At 39.0% G+C, this 19,605-nt stretch overlaps 2 protein-coding genes across 2 annotated transcripts; both read left to right on the top strand.

The window, feature by feature from the left end:
• Positions 1–238: 238 nt before the first annotated feature.
• On the top strand, positions 239–2,368 carry LOC132142032 (relaxin-3-like). Its single transcript, XM_059551671.1, has 2 exons — positions 239–847; positions 1,808–2,368. The coding sequence occupies exons 1-2, from the start codon at positions 676–678 to the stop codon at positions 2,104–2,106; spliced, it is 471 nt and encodes a 156-aa protein (XP_059407654.1). The 5' UTR covers positions 239–675; the 3' UTR covers positions 2,107–2,368.
• Positions 2,369–3,200: 832 nt separating this feature from the next.
• On the top strand, positions 3,201–18,469 carry LOC132142799 (transportin-2-like). The gene is made up of 25 exons (XM_059552927.1): positions 3,201–3,421; positions 4,740–4,844; positions 6,071–6,146; positions 6,237–6,386; positions 6,469–6,575; positions 7,407–7,540; positions 7,636–7,717; positions 8,250–8,372; positions 8,457–8,575; positions 8,688–8,748; positions 9,389–9,560; positions 9,629–9,781; positions 9,850–10,075; positions 10,152–10,323; positions 11,057–11,143; positions 11,284–11,391; positions 11,487–11,645; positions 12,464–12,551; positions 12,640–12,738; positions 12,914–13,009; positions 13,093–13,168; positions 13,417–13,516; positions 13,595–13,669; positions 13,762–13,907; positions 16,928–18,469. The coding sequence occupies exons 2-24, from the start codon at positions 4,746–4,748 to the stop codon at positions 13,867–13,869; spliced, it is 2,670 nt and encodes an 889-aa protein (XP_059408910.1). The 5' UTR covers positions 3,201–3,421; positions 4,740–4,745; the 3' UTR covers positions 13,870–13,907; positions 16,928–18,469.
• The last annotated feature ends 1,136 nt before the right edge of the window (positions 18,470–19,605 follow it).

Consider the following 19,605-nt stretch of genomic DNA (forward strand, 5'->3'; position numbering starts at 1 on the left):
GAACGTGTCAGTTGTGTTGCTGTCTATGCAGGGTCAGAAAGCTCTCGGATTTCATCAAAAATATCTTAGTTTGTGTTCTGAAGATGAATGGAGATCTTACGCATTTGAAACGACATAGGGGTGAGTAATAAATGACTAATTAATGATTAATGAAAATTTTATTTTTGAGTGAACTATTTTTTTAAGTAGTATAATAATAATTATTATTATTAATGTATTTATGTATAATATTTATTATATTAAAATATAATAAACTGGATTTAGAAAAGCATTTATGAATCCTATAGACTCATAATGTGAGTATTTGCATGCATCTAATTGAAAGTGCAGCCCTTGTATTAGTGTGTGCATGCAAGTTTATTATTTATTCAACATTTTATGTGATTCAACAGTTTATATAATGACAAAAAGGTCAGGAGTGATGAGATTAGGTCGCTGTGTTGGCCATAACCTCCACAGAGGTGCACAGGCTCATTATAGAGGCACTGGGCTGGGCCTTTGTCTTCCCAAAGGTCTCAGCCCTGCTATCACGGTCAATCTGACTGACATGCAAACATTTCAGGCTCCATGAGCCTCTATAAAAGACACACCAGGCCGATGAGAGGTTAGACCGTCTTTCAAACCAGTAAAGCACCTCTGAGAAACGCTGTCAGAGCTTTCACTCCCATCGTCGTCATGTGTAAAGCTGCAGTTCTCACGCTCGGCCTGCTGGTGGCGCTGCTGGGCGGCGCTCAGGCCACTGACGGACACCCGATCTACGGAGTGAAGCTGTGCGGTAGAGAGTTCATCCGGGCGGTCATCTTCACCTGCGGGGGCTCGCGGTGGAGGAGATCTCTGGATGTTTCAGGTATGAGACAGATGTGACAGTCAGATGTGAAGTAAAACAAATCAGGACTTTTATTACCTGTATATTTGCATCCACAATCCCACATCCTATGTAAGTTATTTTAACTTTCTTTAAAAAAAAGAAAAGAATAAAACTAAAGATCTTTAGAGTTCAACAACAATAAAAAAAAGTTTTATTAATAATAATAATAATTTATATTATGTACTTAAATCATTATTCATTCAATTTGTATTTTATTTTTATTATTTTAGTATGTAAAGATACATATGTATTCTTTATTATTAATAAAATATTATTAATAGTTAAGTTACATTTACATTAAATCATTTAGCAGACGCTTTTATCCAAAGCCAGTCAAAAATGAGAACTATGGAAGCAATCAAAAACAACAAGAGAGCAATGATATACAAGTGCTATAACAAGTCTGAGTTAATTTAACACAGTACACGTAGCAAGGGCTTTTTTTTATTGTATAATAAATTAAAAGAAAACAGATAGAATAGAGTAAGCTAGTGTTAGAGGCCTTTTTTTTGCTTTCGTTAATTGTAGATACAATACAAAAAGATTAAAGAAGATAATTTTTTTAAAGAAAATTAATAGACTGCAAGTCTAAATGGGCGAGTTTTCTTATATAAAAAATAGAATTAGAATAGAGAGTGCTAATTAATGCTTATGAATTAAAATGGTTTTATGGTATGTGTGTGTGTGTGTGTGTGTGTGTGTGTGTGTGTGCGTAAAATGACATGATATGAAGCTGCTGGTTGCTAGAGTGCTTACTTGCCAAAAGTGTCTAACCTCAAGTTTCTGGTCTCTGTAGCTACTGTTCGTCATTCAGTGTTCATTAACTCTGCATGATGAGTTACGTGCTGAAGTTTAATACTAGGGTTTATTTGCATCACTACCACTAACTATGAGCAACAATAATGGTGACATATTTCTGTTGTGTTGTTGTGTGATCAGGTGATCTGTCCAGTGATCTGCTCTCTGCTCATGACGAAGAGGTCTCTGACAGCTGGGTCTCCAACCCTCTCATCCCTGGACTGTCATACAGACCCCGTCCCGATGCAGAGGCCCATGTCTGGGCAGGAGAGGGCCAGGAGAGCCCCGTGTTCAGCCGTCCCGCCCGCTCTCTCATCTCAGAGGAAGTGCTGGAGGCCTTGCGCACGTCAGACAGGAAGGGGCGGGATGTGGTCGTTGGGCTGTCCAATGCCTGCTGTAAATGGGGCTGCAGTAAGAGCGAAATCAGCTCGTTGTGTTAAAGGACTGTGTGATCATATTTCTCCACCCTTCCTCGCCTTCTACTTCCATTCCAACCTTCCTATATGTGAGAAATGATGGTGGAGAATTTGTTGAAAGTCGTTCCTATGAAGTACTGAAAATATATGTGTGTCAGAAATGTAGGAATAGCAGATTTAAGCCAAAGTGAAGAGCCTGTTTGTCAGTCTACTTAAAAACTCTGTTCTTGTGCTTCTCTTCTGTGGACATGGATTTAATAACAGCAAACTGAAATAAAGTTTTGATTACGATACAGATTGGTGTCACGTGGATTCTAGTATCTTTTTAATTTGAATTTGAGTAATTTGAATTAGATAAATTAATGGGAATGCTGACAGATAGCTTAAATAATATTGGCATACTACTTTTTGCAGTATGTATTGTATTCAGCACATTATGCAACTTAATCTGAATAAAATACATGGATGATCTATTACAGTTAACAAAATACAGAGCACAATGGACACTGTATGCCCACAATGCAATGCTCTCAAAGATATACATCTCTTTCTTCACTTCATATTTAATTTGAAATAATAAAACTGAATAGAAATTCTTGATTTTTTTTTAAAATATACATTTTAATTAAAATTCAAAATAGCAGATTTGTTGGCCCCAAAAATTATAACTAGTATCATTAATGTAAAACAATAATGATGACTTATTTGACCTTTTATGATCGGCGCATTCAATGCATTAAAGGGCAGTATGCAGTAAGCAACATGTAGGCTATATTTTTAACGGTGCCGTGATGATAATACCATGGTCTTCTCTGAGTACGACAGAATACCATGCAAATACGTATGAATATGGTAATCACAAATTATTGTACTATATCATGATGCTTCGCAGCGAGGCTATGAACCCGAATGGCCCGTTGTTTTAACTTTATCTTCACCTACAGGTCACAGGAGGAATTACATACATATACAATTAAGTTATATCCCACATAAACCTTCATTCACGAAATATAGATAGCAAATAATGTGTGTTAGCCAAGATATTTAACGTTACATGTATTATAACCATAAAAGTAAGGGTTTCTGTTGTTTTATGTTAATAAGACCTGACGTCTGCGTCACGGTACGGAAGCCGCTCAGATCCACACCGCGCGATTAACGCGTCCGCCATGCATCAGGCGCCGCCGGTGAGAGAAGAATAACAGCAAACACGCCTGTTAGATCCCGAAGAGCCCCTCGGCGAGCCATCCGTTACCGTGACCCGACGTCCATCAGCACTTGTGCAGCGGCAGAGAGAGATACACCCAGACACACACAGAGAGAGATACACTGACTGAAGGTGAGCGCGTTTGGCGGGTTAGCACAGCGGCTAACGGTTAACGTACATCAGCGTCTGTGTGTGTGTTTATACCGCTTCATTATACACACTCATCACACACATGTACAGGGTTTAGTTTACTTTATTTCACGTGTGATCGGTTAACGCAGCTGATGTGAGCTGGAGAATTGGGTTAAACCGGGCTGCGTGAACACGCACGGCCTACACACACACATTTCTACACAGAGACATTATACAAATACACTAACTGACACACAGAGTATATACACAAACACCACACAAACATACACTACCGTTCAAAAGTTTGGGATCAGTAAGAGTTTTCATGTTTTTTTAAAGACGTCTCGTCGGTTCTTCAAGGCTGTATTTATTTGATCAGGAAAAAAAGTGAAATATTTAAAACAACTGTTTTCCATTTTAATATACTAGTTTAAAATGTAAATTATTCCTGTGATGCAAAGCTGACTTTACATCAGCATCATTCCTCCAGTGTTCAGTGTCACATGATCTTCAGAAATCATTCTGATATGATTTATTTATTAATGTTAGAAACAGTTTCTGATGCTTTATATGATTCTGGTACATGTGATGCTTTTTTTCTGGATTCTTTGATTAATAAAAAGTAAAAAAAAAAAAGAATTTACTTACAACAGAAATCTTTTGTAACAATATACACTACCGTTTAAAAGTTAGTGTATAATACCAGAAAAGTATGTATAGATTTGGAAAAACTTGGAAATCAAGTTTTAAGAATTTGAAAAATGGAAAACAAAGCAACTTCATGACACAGAATGAAAGATTATTGGCTAACCATAAATGAGTGAAATGAGAAAAATCATACTGGAGATTTTTTCAAGTTTGGTTGCTGTAGACATTCTCAAATTCATCTTATCCCTTAAAATAGTATGCACTAAAACAATTGATATTAAATGAGAAGAATGCAAAACTGGAGCATCTTCCTGAGTGTATGCAGACCCCCTGAAGATATACTCACACATTCACACACGGCCCACACGTCAGTCAGATGCGTCGGTCACACATCACAGCCTCCTCACACACACACACACTCTCGTGAACCAGATCAGATGATAACTGAAGGTGCAGAGGCTCATCGTAGATTAGGCCTGGCTTCAGAAAGTAAACTGTGTATTTGGTCTGTATGCGTTGTCTGTGGATGATAGTTAAGTGTGATATCTGCTCACTTTGATTCTTTCTTCCTAAAAGTGCACTAAGAAAGCAGTGATGCTCTTTCCCCGGAGGGTGAGTGTGTGTTTAGGTGTAGTGCACTCACTCACTTGTCCTCTGTGTGTGTGTGTAGTTCAGCATGGAGTGGCAGCCGGATGAACAGGGTTTACAGCAGGTGCTGCAGCTGTTGAAGGACTCTCAGTCTCCGGATACGGCCACACAGAGAGCCGTTCAAGAGGTGTGTGCACATCCCTTACATCACTACACCTTTATTCAGGTTATCTACAAATATAATGTGAATTTTAGCTGTCACAACTGGACAGATGTTGAAATGTCTTCCAGGTTTCTAGTGTCTGTGTGGTCAGTTTTTAGTAAATACATGTGCACAGCAGTGATGGGCTATATGCTCAAAATAAATATTTGTAACACACATTATGTTGACTTAATAGTATATACTGCTGTTTCTAAATCAGTATTATTTATTTTAAATGAGTTTAATACTTTTAAAGTATTTAAACCTTTTATCAATAGTGAAACACATTTCATCTTTATCAAAGAATCCTGAAAAAAAAAAAACAATATCACTGTTTCCGGAAAAATATTTGTAAGCACAACTGTTTTCAACTTTGATATTAATCAGAAATGTTTCTTGATCGTCCAATCAGCATATAAGAGTGATTTCTGAAGATCATGTGACACTGAAGCCTGGCGGAATAATGCTGAAAATTCAGCTGCGCATCACAGGAATACATTACATTTTAACATATATTTAAATAGAAAGCCATTGTTTTAAATTGTAATAATATTTCACAATATTAATGTTTTTTTTTTTGATTACGTAAGTGCAGCCTTATTGAGCAAAAGACTCATTCAAAAACAAAAGAAATCTTACAGACCCCAAACGCTTGATCAGTAGTGTGTAGATGGTTTAAAAATTCAAGCACCATTTTAAACAAACACCTGTTGCCATGCAAGTTCAAAATATGTTCAATAATATTTAATCATTTATTTTATATGCACCAATATAACGATTTATATGAATAAACTGCAGTGTTTATCTTCATATTTGTTCCTGAAACTTTAAAACGTAAATGATGCTCCGGATGATTTGTTGAATTAATTTGATTAAATCATACAGTAAATGATATTGAACTTCTCCACTCTAATATCATTTTTGCTTTCAAGGTTTAAATCAGAAAAATTACTTCTGGTTAATATGGTTTGTGGTTAAACCTACTTGTAATAGTCTGTTAAAAGTGTATTACTTTTTTTCACCATATTCATGAATGTTAATTAATCTCCGGCTGCAAAATCAGTGCAAATATTGATTTCGGTATATCTTCCTATTTTAGTGGTAAAGGATTTGTTTTGTTTACGTCTAAAGATCACTGGTCTGAGATCAGATCTCTTGTTCCTGTGCTGTCTGTTGTATTTATCCCAATGTTTTCCTGACTCTCTCATTAGAAACTGGAGCAGCTGAATCAGTTTCCCGACTTCAACAACTATCTCATCTTTGTCCTCACCAGCCTCAAATCTGAAGGTCTGTAGTATCCCATCATGCATCATCTGCCTTAGTGTCTCACACGCCCTCCTGTCTCTCGTCTGAAGGCACGTCTCTGTGTCTCTGCAGACGAACCCACCCGTTCTCTGAGCGGCCTGATCCTCAAGAACAACGTGAAGGCTCACTTCCAGAACTTCCCTCCGGTCGTGGCCGACTTCATCAAGAGAGAGTGTCTCAACAACATCGGAGACCCGTCCCCGCTCATCCGCGCCACCATCGGTCAGTCTGGACCCGGGGTTGAGTGGGTTAGACTGTCATAGATCAAATAAAATTATAATAATAACTGAATTTGGCTCCACAGGTATTCTCATCACTACTATCGCGTCTAAAGGGGAGCTGCAGACATGGCCTGAGCTGCTGCCTCAACTCTGCAACCTCCTGAACTCAGAGGACTACAACACCTGCGAGGTACAGCTCTGAGTACACTTGGAGTGGAATAACATCATTAGACTTTAACTAGGAGTGCTCTGTTTACTGATTTCAACACACATTCAGTGTTTCCCCCAAGTGCAGTGCAGTTGACATGAGCTTCTGTTTGAACAAAACCGTTGCACAGAATGTGATTCGATTGGCTTGCCTGCATTTTTACACACAACTAATTACGTGTTTTCAAGACTATGTAGTGAGTTGACGACAGTTAATATCATACAGGTGTGCGATAACTGATTTAGTTTTTTTAATTCTGTTTGTAGAAATATATATATATAACTTGTTTTCACATTACTAATTTATAATTCGACTACAACATTAAAAAGTACTCTGAATTGTTTGCTAAATAATAATGGCAGTACTCTGACAGAATTTCACTCTAGGTTATATTGTTTAATTATGATGTTTGCGCTTACTATATGTTTAACAAATGTACACAGTAAATATTTGAGATTACTCGCATAACTACTTTTTCAAACTAATCCTAGTTTTTTTTTTTAACAACCTCACTAAAACTAGTGAAGTAGAAGTCTCTGGACGTCCTAAATCAATAATTATCAGAATAATTTGAGCTTTAGTGTTTAGGTGGCTATGTGCAGGACCAGATATACTCATAATTCCTAAACCAAACTTCATGAATTAGCACATGTGACATGATACTAAAGAAGCTTGTAAACTTTTATGAAGATTGGGTGATAAGTGCCACTAGGACAGTTGTGTCAGTTTGTACAAATATTCCTTATTTATCTGTTATAAACCCATAATGCAGTGGGATTTCTAAGGGAAGAGTGTGTGTGTGTGTGTGTACAGGGGTCTTTTGGTGCGCTGCAGAAGATCTGTGAGGACTCGTCTGAACTGCTGGACAGTGACGCTCTGAATCGACCCCTCAACATCATGATCCCCAAATTCCTGCAGTTCTTCAAACACTGCAGCCCCAAGATCAGGTGAAGAACCACACACACACACACACACACACACATCTCTCACTGATACACTGTCTGTGTTTGATAATGAGTTACATGATTCACTCTCTCTGTAGGTCTCATGCCATAGCGTGTGTGAATCAGTTCATTATTGGCAGGGCTCAGGCTCTCATGGACAACATCGACACATTCATAGAGGTGAGCTGACCTCCAGCACAGAGTGGCTTCCAAGCCACCACAAAGTTATTTCATGCAGTTATTGTAGTTTTATATTTGACGACTGATTTAAGTCTTGCTGAGAAAATAAATTAGCATTTGTGCTATTGCTTTACCAACTGATACCAACTGATTCAGTTACAATAACCCTCCCAATATAAAATGTTTTTTTTTTTTTTTTTTTAATTGCACAATGTTGCCCTGAATTTTTGTTTTTATATGTAATTCAATATTTATTTAAAAATGTATGTATACATATACACACAATAACATGCGTTAGATACAGATTTTATGTACTTCATTGTGTTTGATGTAGACTCAGCTGTCAAGTGTTTTATAGCTTCCTCATCTTCTGAATATCGAACAAAGAATAACACTTTTCAAATCAAGATTGTAGTTCATCCCAGACAACCCATCAAGCTAAGCACATCATAAACGCTACAAACCAGCTCATGGAGACCCATGTATTCATAGTTATCTCAGCTCATCTGTACTGTGTGTGCTTTGTTTTCAGTCTCTGTTTGCGTTGGCGGGTGATGAAGACTGCGAGGTGAGGAAGAACGTGTGCAGAGCTCTGGTCATGCTGTTGGAGGTCCGGATCGACCGCCTGATTCCACACATGCACAGCATCATACAGGTGATGCAAACACAGACATCTGATGTTTTACTGTCACTTTAAGGTATTGTAGGAGTTTTAAATCTGGTCTGTGTCTCTCTGCAGTACATGCTGCAGCGCACGCAGGATGCGGATGAGAACGTGTCGCTGGAGGCGTGTGAATTCTGGCTGACTCTGGCGGAGCAGCCCATCTGTAAAGAGGCTCTGTCAGGACACCTGGTCCAGTGAGTACTGCAGGCCATCACCAACACCACACACACATCTGAGCATGAACGGTTTCTGTCTGAGAGATCTGCTCTGAAGAAGGTGATCTAATGTTCATGTGTTTCTCCACAGACTCATCCCCATCCTGGTGAACGGAATGAAGTACTCTGAGATTGACATCATTTTACTGAAGGTGAGTCACCATATATGAGTCTAGGATTGAATCTTTTGAATCCAATCGTGTTTACTGCACAAATTAGATTTGCAGTCACACAGGAGACAGATTCATTTGGTTTTAATCTACGTTTTTATTAACAGTCTTATTTTTTATTTCTATACTATTATAGTATTTATTAAAAATGTTAATTGGCTTTTATTATATTTTCAGGTTTTATTCCAATTTAGTCATTTTATGTGATTTATTTATTTATTTAATTCTATTTTGCTTTTTTTTAAATTTCAGTTGTACTAATTTTTGTATGTTCCCAAGGCAATAATAATTTTGTGCATTTCTCATTCTTATTTAGCTTTATTGCAGTTTTAAATTTACAAATATAAGTGCTTTTTCAGTATGCCAAGGCAATATTGATCTTTTTTTATTTAATTTTAATATTTGTATTTTAATTTCCGCTTTGTCAATAACTGAAAATGATTTTTAATAGCTTCAGTTTTATTTGACACTCTGATTTGGATACTTGCATATAGAAAGAAAGATTCTCTCTACTAAGTTACCTAAGTTATATCTAGTTACCCAGCCCTGATTGATCAGCAGCGAGCGCTGTGCAGGGAGCGTGTGAACGTGAGTGCAGCTGTAGTCTCTCTCTGTGTCTCAGGGGGACGTGGAGGAGGACGACAACGTTCCTGACAGCGAGCAGGACATCAAGCCTCGCTTCCACAAGTCACGCACCGTCACGCTGCAGCACGAGGGAGGAGAGGGGGAGGAAGGAGAGGACATCGATGATGACGAGGATGATGACGACGACACACTGTCTGACTGGAACCTGCGTGAGTAAACGGACCACTCAGAGCATGCTTGCTGTAAACGTGTGTATGATAGATGTGTCTGTTTGTAGGGAAGTGCTCTGCGGCGGCACTGGATGTGTTGGCTAACGTCTTTCGGGACGACCTGTTGCCGCACCTGCTGCCGCTGCTGAAGGGTCTGCTGTTCCACCCGGACTGGGTCATCAAGGAGTCTGGGATACTGGTGCTGGGAGCCATCGCTGAAGGTGTGTATCTCACACGCAGAATGAATTCACTAATTACTGAGCGTTTACTCATCATCTCTTGGTGTCAGGCTGCATGCAGGGTATGGTACAGTACCTGCCCGAGCTCATCCCGCACCTGATCCAGTGTCTGTGTGATAAGAAGGCTCTGGTTCGCTCCATCGCCTGCTGGACGCTCAGCCGCTACGCACACTGGGTGGTGAGCCAGCCACCGGACGCCCACCTCAAACCGCTCATGACAGAGCTGCTCAAACGCATCCTGGACGGCAACAAGAGAGTGCAGGAGGCCGCCTGCAGGTGTGTGTGTGTGTGTGTGTGAAACGAACCGGTATGTTGAGATGGAGTATGGTAAGTAACTCTGTAATGTCCTCAGTGCGTTTGCGACTCTGGAGGAGGAGGCGTGTACGGAGCTGGTTCCGTACCTCAGTTTCATTCTGGACACTCTGGTGTTTGCGTTCGGGAAATATCAGCACAAGAACCTGCTCATCCTGTACGACGCCATCGGCACCCTGGCAGACTCCGTCGGACATCACCTGAACCAACCGGTAACTACAGCTTCTGACGCTCACTCAACTTATTCATTTACTAAAATGTGCCTCTTTGGATATGGTCACTTGAGACCAATTTTCAGTTTTCATACACTACCAAGATTTTTTCTTTTATGTTTTTGAGAGAAGCCTCTTGTGCTCATGAGAACTGCTGATGAAAAACACCTTAAGAAAAGTCACGTTGTGAAATGTTCCACTTAAAAATGATTGTCTTCTATTCCAGTATATTTTAAAGAGTAATTCATTTGTGATGCGCAGTTGTATTTTCAGCATCATTCCTCCAGTCTTCAGTGTCACATGATCCTTCAGAAATCATTCTATGATATGATGATTTGATGCTCAAGAAACATTTCTTAATATTATCAATCTTGAAAACGGCTTTGCTGCTTCATATTGTTTTTTTCTTCAGAAGGGCGGCATTCCTTTGAAATAGAAACCTTTACAGTCAACTTTTAAATGCTAGTTTGTTTTAAACTTGTAGATGCAAGTAGGACAACTCGAAAGATCAGATGCCATATTTTTGTTTTTGTAAAAATAGATGCCAAAATGATGAAAATCATCTTCAATTATGTTTTTTAATTTTTTTTTAAGACAACCAATGACGAATGTTTTTGGTTCGCTCTGCTCATCCCTGCCCTTGTCAGCTTGTTTTCAAAAGCGAAATATTATTAGTACGTGTTTGTGGGTGTAGAGATCAGTGGTCTGATCGTGTGTGTGTGTGTGTGGTCAGGAATACATCCAGAAACTGATGCCTCCTCTGATCCAGAAGTGGAATGAACTGAAAGACGAGGATAAAGACCTGTTTCCTCTGCTGGAGGTGAGACACTCAGAACAAAGTGAAGAAAGACTTCATATATAAATGCACTTTACTGTCATGAATAACTGTACGTTATTTTGCCAAAACATTTGTAATTGAAAGTGAAAATGGACACTAAATGACTCTGTGTTTGTGTGTAGTGTTTGTCGTCTGTGGCTACGGCGTTACAGAGTGGTTTCCTGCCGTACTGTGAGCCCGTCTATCAGCGCTGTGTTACTCTGGTGCAGAAAACACTCGCACAAGCCATGGTGAGAACAAACACTTCTGCATGAAGAACATCAGTGAACCGCACAGTCATTAACCCACTGTGTGCGTGTGTGTGTGTGTGTGTGTGTGTGTGTAGATGTACAGTCAGCAGCCGGATCAGTACGAGGCTCCAGATAAGGACTTCATGATAGTCGCTCTGGATCTGCTTAGCGGTCTGGCCGAAGGTCTCGGGGGTCATGTGGACCAGCTGGTTGCCCGTAGCAACATCATGACCCTTCTGTTCCAGTGTATGCAGGTACAGCGTGTAAAAGAGTAAAGAAGTGTGGTTCTTATCATTATTATTTGAATTCTTTACACCATGTAAAATTAATATTTGATCTAAAAATATTTATAATTTAATTTAATATTGTTGGTGTTATTTTCATTTTACTACTTTTATTTTAAATGTTTTAATTTTATTATTACAATTACTTATTTATTAACATTTTAAAATTAAAGTTGTTTTTATATTTTGATTAATATTTACTGTATTATACATTTGTTTGTTTCATTTTTGGTGTGATTAGGTTAATAAGTGTTATTTTTATCATTATAAAATGTATTCACTATTATATAAAATACATTTATAAACCAGATACATTTTAATATTTAGTATTTTAACATTTATTTTAATTTACTATATTACAGGCTTTTTTTACACGCATGTTTTTATTGTTGCTGTTATGTAAATATTGTTTTAATATTTTATTTTAATTAATTAACTATAGTTATAAAACGTAATATGAAATTGTTCACTTTATCATAAAACTTATTGTAAGGGATAGTTCACCCAAAAATGTAAATTACCCCATGATTTACTCCCCCTCAAGTCATCCTAGGTGTACGTCTTTCTTTTTAAAAAAACGAATGCAATCAGTTATATAAAAAAAATTCCAAGCTTTATAATGGCACCCATTTTTTAACATTTACAACATTATACTAATGTTTTTTTTTCTTTATTTTAATAATTAAATATTTAAAGTTTTTAATTGTATCTTTTGTTGCATTATAAGACATTTAGGCTGATTAATTGATATGAATGCTAATTTAAAGTGATTCTCTCTTTATATGCAGGACACTATGCCTGAAGTGAGGCAGAGCTCGTTTGCTTTGCTGGGTGATCTGACCAAGGCCTGTTTTCCACACGTCAAACCCTGCATCGGTAAGACAATGTGTGTGTTTGACCTGCATTATACACCCTTAACTTATTCATATGTATTAATCTCTGAAACGTGTGTGTGTGTGTTCAGCTGAGTTCATGCCGATCCTGGGGACGAATCTGAACCCTGAGTTCATCTCCGTGTGTAACAACGCAACCTGGGCCATCGGAGAGATCTGCATGCAGATGGGTAAGGGTCATCACACTGATTCTGTGTCTGTTACATCACCACACGGATCAGGATTTAGAGTGACATCACTGATTTAGAACCATAAAATATGATAGTTGTTTGTTTGACATCGTTGGAGGGAGTTGAATTACCTATCATCAGTGAGGTGATGTTTATTGGTCATGTGTTGTTGTAGGTGTGGAGATGCAGCCGTATGTGGCTCTGGTTCTTCCTCATCTGGTGGAGATTATTAACAGACCAAACACTCCCAAAACCCTGCTGGAGAACACAGGTACAACTTCTGACCACACATGATCACTTGCATTTCACACTGATGAGTGATTAAACCTGAACTCCTCTCACTTCTCTTTACAGCCATCACGATTGGTCGCCTGGGCTACGTCTGTCCACAGGAAGTGGCTCCCATGTTGCAACAGTTCATCAGACCCTGGTGAGTCAGCATGTCCAGAGATTTCAAATCAGCGTATCGGAGTGATTTCTTAAGGATCATGTGACACTGAAGACTGGAGGAATGATGCTGAAAATACAGCTGCGCATCACAGGAATAAATTACATTTTAAATGTATATTTAAATCAGTTCATAATAAATAGGAGACTTATACACCAGACGTTTCCATTTTCAGCTAATGCTTTTCTTAAGACCGGCTTAACTAATGTTTAAGATTTTTGTTTTTGCAGGTGCACATCGTTACGAAACATCCGAGATAATGAGGAAAAGGACTCGGCCTTCAGAGGCATCTGTGTGATGATTGGTGTGAATCCTGGCGGTGTGGTCCAGGTCAGTTCTGCTCTTCTGACTCTGTTGTGATTGACCGTGATGTCACTCTCTCCTCCATCACTCATTTCCTTTCCTCAGGACTTCATCTTCTTCTGTGATGCGGTGGCCTCCTGGGTCAGCCCTAAAGATGACCTGAGGGACATGTTCTACAAGGTTAGATGCACATGGAGTTGCGTTACATCACGTTGTGCCTTCATAGTGGTGAAATGTTGCTAATGTTGTTTAATGAGGCTGTGTCTCTGTAGATCCTACATGGTTTTAAGGACCAGGTCGGAGAGGAGAACTGGCAGCAGTTCTCGGAGCAGTTCCCGCCCATCCTGAAGGAACGCCTCTCTGCATGCTATGGCGTGTAACCCCACCCCTCTGCTTCACACACAGCACATGCTGTCAGGTTAGTGACGACCGCTGATGTCCAATGATGCCATAATGTGCACAAACAAACACTGTGCTAGTAGGTGTTTCTACTCCTACATATACATATTTAAAATATAATACTATGCATGCAGTTATATTTTTACGTCTAATTGGTTTTTAAATCTAGATTGTCCCAAAAAAATTTTATATTTGTTTTGGGCTTAGTCTAAGTCAGTGGTTCCCAACCTTTTTCAACTCGTGGCACACACAACCACTCACATATGTTTGCACGGCCAACTGCAAAACAATTAACTGACCCCTCTATTATTGGGTTAATAACTTAGTACTCAGAAGCTAGATTGTTAACTGTATTTATTGAATGAACTAGGGCTGTGCGATATGGACAAAAAAAATAAAAATCTATCGCGATTTCTTTGATCAATTTGGCGATTGTGACACACACAGATATGCTTTACAGTCATATGCATTCAGCATTCAGGATTAATTTGAAACATATTTCCAAAAGAAAACCAATTAGAGGACTTTTTTTTTCTTTTTTGCCATACATTGTTCATAGAGCTCAATAATTGTAGCGGTGCCTCAGGTGTAGGGATGGGTACCGAAACCCGGTATTAAAATGGCCCCGGGGCTAAATTATGAAAGACCGTAGTATCAGTAAGATCTGACGGTATCGGTTCTGCTTTCGGTACTGGAGGGGAAAAAATTAATGTACTATGTATTTTTGCTTTATAATGTTATCGTGCGCATTTTATCTCACCAAATCTCACCACATTTCTAATGTGCGATCATTTTAAGACGTTTGCCTGTGAGATCTCACACACGGTGTGACACGCTCGTTTTTTCCAGGCGCATCTGCAACGCATCAAGTTAAAAACATCTCAACTTTTCAGAATGCCGCAAGCGCACCGCAGGTCACGTAACTTCCTTACCTTTTCCGTAACAACGTTGAAAGCTCAGCCAAGATGAAGGAACAGCTGATAGCTGTATGTGGATTTTTAAATTAATTTAATTTTCATTGCTGAAATTTCCGCGTCTTCATGGAGAGAGCAGGTCATGGTTGCTTAGCAACGGCAGACTCCTCAGGAGCGCAAGTGCCTGAAGGCTTTGGGGAAAAAAATCCGAAAGCGGCGTGCCTAGCTTTTTCCACGCGTTTTTAGACGCAATATGTGAATGGCCCCTTACAGTACGAAAAACTCCTGCTTAATACAAAGAGTGACGATGGCGGAGACAGCAAAACATTCCAAAGTGTGGTTATACTTCACTAGAGTTGATGCAGACAACGCTGGTTGTCATAAGTGCAACAAAATGTTTGCATGTAAGGGCGGAAACACAAGCAATCTGTCAAAGCATCTTTCAAAAGTGCACCATGTGCAGACAGAGAAATGCAAAGTTTTCGACTGCCTAACACAAAGTAACACAACACAAAGTACCGATAAGAATACCGTTAAAGTACCGGACCGTTAAGCAGTATCGGTAAGAGTAGTAATACCGGTAAAACCTTAACGATACCCATCCCTACTCGGGTGTTGAAATATATTTGTTATACATTATAGAGGTTCACATGTGCTCCGTTTGTAGTGTGTATACAGTATGTGTAAGCGGTCAGAAGCGAGAGCACGTAAATGTAATGCGAAAGCATATTAAAATAATGCGCGAGCGCGAATCTTTCTGTTCGCATGCAGATTTCCTTTGCTCTCTCACAAAACCAGTCGTGCTTGCTCAGATACACGCTGCTCTCGCTCGGAGAGTTTGTGCACTTAAAACGTGTCTCCTCTCACTCAAACTGAGTCATGTGCACTCACAACTCTCTCTATGCTCATGTGCTAGATATTAATTATTTTCGCACTTTTTTATTTCTAGCATTTTACCGTGTGCAGTGTGAACGCTCTGATCTGTTAACATGGGCTAGGAAAAAAGACGCATCACAGACAGTGTTTGAACCTGGCGTTAGGCATATGGCCAGTCTGTTCTGTTCTGTTCTAGACGTGCTGCTTTCTGATTGGATCGGATAGTATACTGCGGGAGGTCAGGGCCGCGGAAAATCGTGCTATAAAGCAATTTAGACATCATGCAATCTCAAAGCGTTAGTTTATTATGATTTCGATTAATCACACAGCCCTAGAATGGACTGGAAATGAACAGAAAATAGCTCTGGCTGGCACTGCTCAGCAAAACAGGAAAGCCAGATCCAGTCAAAGCTCGGCAGCGGGTAGACAGTCCCACAGCCCACCTGCAATACCACCGCGACCCACTAGGGGGCCGCGGACCACAGGAAAACCACTGGTCTAAGTGTTACTCTTAATGCTGTGTATTTTCTAATGAATAATGTTAACATAATGTAGCCTGTAACGTTTAACATAATTTTTAACATATAATTGTTTTACAAACCAAATTGATGGTTATTGGTAAGATGTGCTGTTTAAGAACGCCCAACAGTTTAAGTACAGAAGATTTTGATTATGTCCGATAATATCAGCATCTAAAATTGAAATAAAACAACAGATTCAAAATTAAAAGTTTTAAAATGGATTAAATTACTGGTCAAACATATTACTGGTCTGTTGCATCATTGACCGTTGCTGCTTATATAGCCGTTATTTGCCCACAGTCACTTGAACGATATCAAAAGATTAATTATGAAAGAATTTGTGTTAAAAAAAATATATCGGTCAAGCTGATAATAGATTAAATGTAAATATCGGTAAAGAACTAAATCATTGGTCAAACAGATCTATCTACTGGTCTATTGTATGATTGTTTTGTTACTGTGGCTCAGTGGTAGAGCATTGTGTTAGCAGCGCAAAAGGTCATGGGTTCAATTCCCAGGGAACACATATAATGATAAAAAAAAAAAAGTATAGCCAGAATGCATGTAAGTCGCTTTGGGTAAAGCATCTGCCAAATGCATAAGTGAGTCAGCTATTTACACACATTATTGATGGTTGCTGCTTATGTTGCCTTTTTAAAAATTACGATTTATCATGCAGCCCTACGAATGTATAAATATATATTTTTCTGTCTCTCCTTTTCTTTCAGTTGAACCTTTAGGAGGGGGGAACTCATCCATCTGTGTATTGCACTGCCCTGATCGTGGGGGAGAGGGACGCGATTGGCCGCTCCGCCTGACGGACAGATCCCACGCCCTTTGTGTGTCCATGAGGGTGGGTGGGTGGGTGGGAGGGAGGGTGTTTGGGGACTCCTCTAGTTAACTGCAGAATGCACCCAATCACGGGGAATAAACCTAAAAACATAGGGAAGATGAAAGATAGCGTAACTGAGGGAGAGCAAAAAACAAACTTAAGAGAGTGGGAGGGAGGTCGTAGGTTAAACGGGAGGGAGGTATAGACAGTTATCTGGGAACAAAGAATAAGATTATAGGGAGGGAAGATAGACATCAACTGTTATACAACTTATTTTTTAATCTCAAATTAATCCCAGGCATAAGAATCAAACGCATTCACACACAGACTGACTATAGAGACACTTGCACATAAAGTTGCAATAACTACGAGCCGCCTGCGGCGCCAGCGCTGCAGTAGCAATAGCATAATCAAACTTTAACACTGAGACTCTCTAGGAAAGACTAGCGTCGTTTTTTTTCCTTTTTTTATATATATATAATTAGTATTGATAAAACGACAACAGTCTCAGCTTTAAAAAAAAAGATGGTTAACGCGCTATCGCGAATTTGTGTTTTTGAGGGAGCATCTATGAATTCACAGTTTTTCATCATCATCATCCTCATCATCGGCTTTGTCGTCGTTCTGTCCGATTGTCGTCTCGATTCTCTGCTTGCGTCTCTTACGCCGTATAGTTTTTCTGACGTTTCTTCTCACTTTTTTGCGTAGTTGGCTTGTAGTGTTTCCCTGGGCTTGGTCAGTGTTCGCTGTTGAAACTCATCGTAGTTTACAGATTTCAATCACACCGTAGTTTATTCTCGTCATGATTTCGAGAGATTTGGTCTCGTCGTGAAGGAGCTGGAACGGAAACTCCACAGTATAACGATCATGACTTGCGTTATGTATGTGTTTCGGTTGCGTGTATGATTTGTGTAACGGTAGCTGTGTTGGGAGTTTTTAAGTGTGTTTTGTTAGTGTCATTGCCATGTATTTTTTTTCCTAATTCGCATTTCGTATGTGTATTTTGCGTTAATAGGTTGTTAATTGTTTTAAGGTACCTTACACTTGACTCCCTATGGACCCCTATTGACCTGTAAACTGTGACCAACGATGTGTGCGCGCTTGTGAGTGTGTGTGTGTGTGTGTGTATGAATGTATTTGTACCGATAAATATTAATGCAATATTGATATTTAGTGATTATTCAGCTAATCCAACAAACTACAACTATATCAAATATAGTTTTACTACAAGGTTAATTTGAGGTATTTTTTTTTAGTTTTGCTGCTATTGCTAATTTCGGTTACTTAAATGGAACCGAATTAACAACAATTAGATTCTATTGGAGCAAAATGCGTAATTTAAATTTGGATTATCGCTTGTCATGCAGTTTTTGTTTTGCTACTTTTATTTTTTGTAAGGACGTTGCTGGTAAATTTACTGATAAAACTGTTGGATTCATCATGCGTCTTGTTTTTTCTTGTCAATATTTGTTTGTTGGCGGATTTGAAATGAGAGCGAGCTGAAAGCAAAGACAGGAAGTGACGTTTGGAAGGATGGCAAGGCGGAGAACGATTGCTGCGTGTTGAAATCTGCACTGAGACTCTGAAAGAAAAACAATCACACTTTTCTCTCTTTACCTTGCCAGGAAAAATAAAACAAGTTTTTTTACAAAGCTGAACAAGTTTTTTTGTGTGTGTGTTTTCTTGATTTATTAATTCATTTCATAATAAATGTAGTTTAAAAACTACAACCAAAATTGGAGCGTTGTGCCTTTTAATGTTAGTTTCGAGTTCATTCGTATGCTGGTGTACACCTAAACACTGACTAAAGTTTAGCACTAATATTTCAGAAGAACACACTTAAATCATCACTTTCTATAAAAGGCACTCTATAATGAGAATGCCTCACTCTTTGAATACATTGTTTTTGATGGTTAATTGTTGGGATGTTGATCATCAGTTACAGGAAAACCATAAACAACACCCATCAGAACAGGCTTAAAGGTCTGTGACAAGACATTTTGGATTCCCAAAATTCAGGGTTTAAAAAAATCCACATGCCATAATGAATCCCAGCAAACTAGTGATTCAGAAGACATGCATCTCTGCCTGGAAGCATCTAAATGGGTCCAGATTGTCTGTGCTTCTCGATCCTCTTCTCATTTGTTGTCCTGATAAATATATTGTTTATAACAGCGGTTTTACATGTAAAATGCAGAATACAGCAAGTTCCTGTGGATTTGAAGATACACTTTAACATCTCTGGTCTCTGACAGAAATATTACATGATCTTGACAGTACATCAGTCACTCATTTATGCAAAGAAGCTGTAATAATGACCATATTTTTCAGCAGACTCACCTTTCAAAATATAATCCAGAATTGGAGCGATTTGAGCAATTTAAGACTGTGAAGGTGCTGCTCATCATCAGACACACTGATCACAGATTGTCTGTTTTAATAGTCTATGACATGATGACCCAGCTTTGTGTGTGTGTGTGTGTGTAACAGCTGCAACTGTGTGTCTGCATAACCTCAGACGCTACAAACCCACACACAGGAAACACACAAGCAACGACAGGAAGTTCGGGTTCA

The sequence above is a fragment of the Carassius carassius genome, chromosome 6 (genome assembly GCF_963082965.1).
Source record: "Carassius carassius chromosome 6, fCarCar2.1, whole genome shotgun sequence".
NCBI lineage: Eukaryota > Metazoa > Chordata > Actinopteri > Cypriniformes > Cyprinidae > Carassius > Carassius carassius.

Excerpts from the sequence above, each read along its gene's own strand:
- LOC132142032 (XM_059551671.1), top strand. The coding sequence starts at position 676 with ATGTGTAAAGCTGCAGTTCTCACGCTCGGCCTGCTGGTGGCGCTGCTG. Across the intron at positions 848-1,807 it reads GAGATCTCTGGATGTTTCAG|GTGATCTGTCCAGTGATCTG; the intron begins GTATGAGACAGA and ends TTGTGTGATCAG.
- LOC132142799 (XM_059552927.1), top strand. The coding sequence starts at position 4,746 with ATGGAGTGGCAGCCGGATGAACAGGGTTTACAGCAGGTGCTGCAGCTG. Across the intron at positions 7,541-7,635 it reads CACTGCAGCCCCAAGATCAG|GTCTCATGCCATAGCGTGTG; the intron begins GTGAAGAACCAC and ends CTCTCTCTGTAG. Across the intron at positions 10,076-10,151 it reads GTGCAGGAGGCCGCCTGCAG|TGCGTTTGCGACTCTGGAGG; the intron begins GTGTGTGTGTGT and ends TAATGTCCTCAG.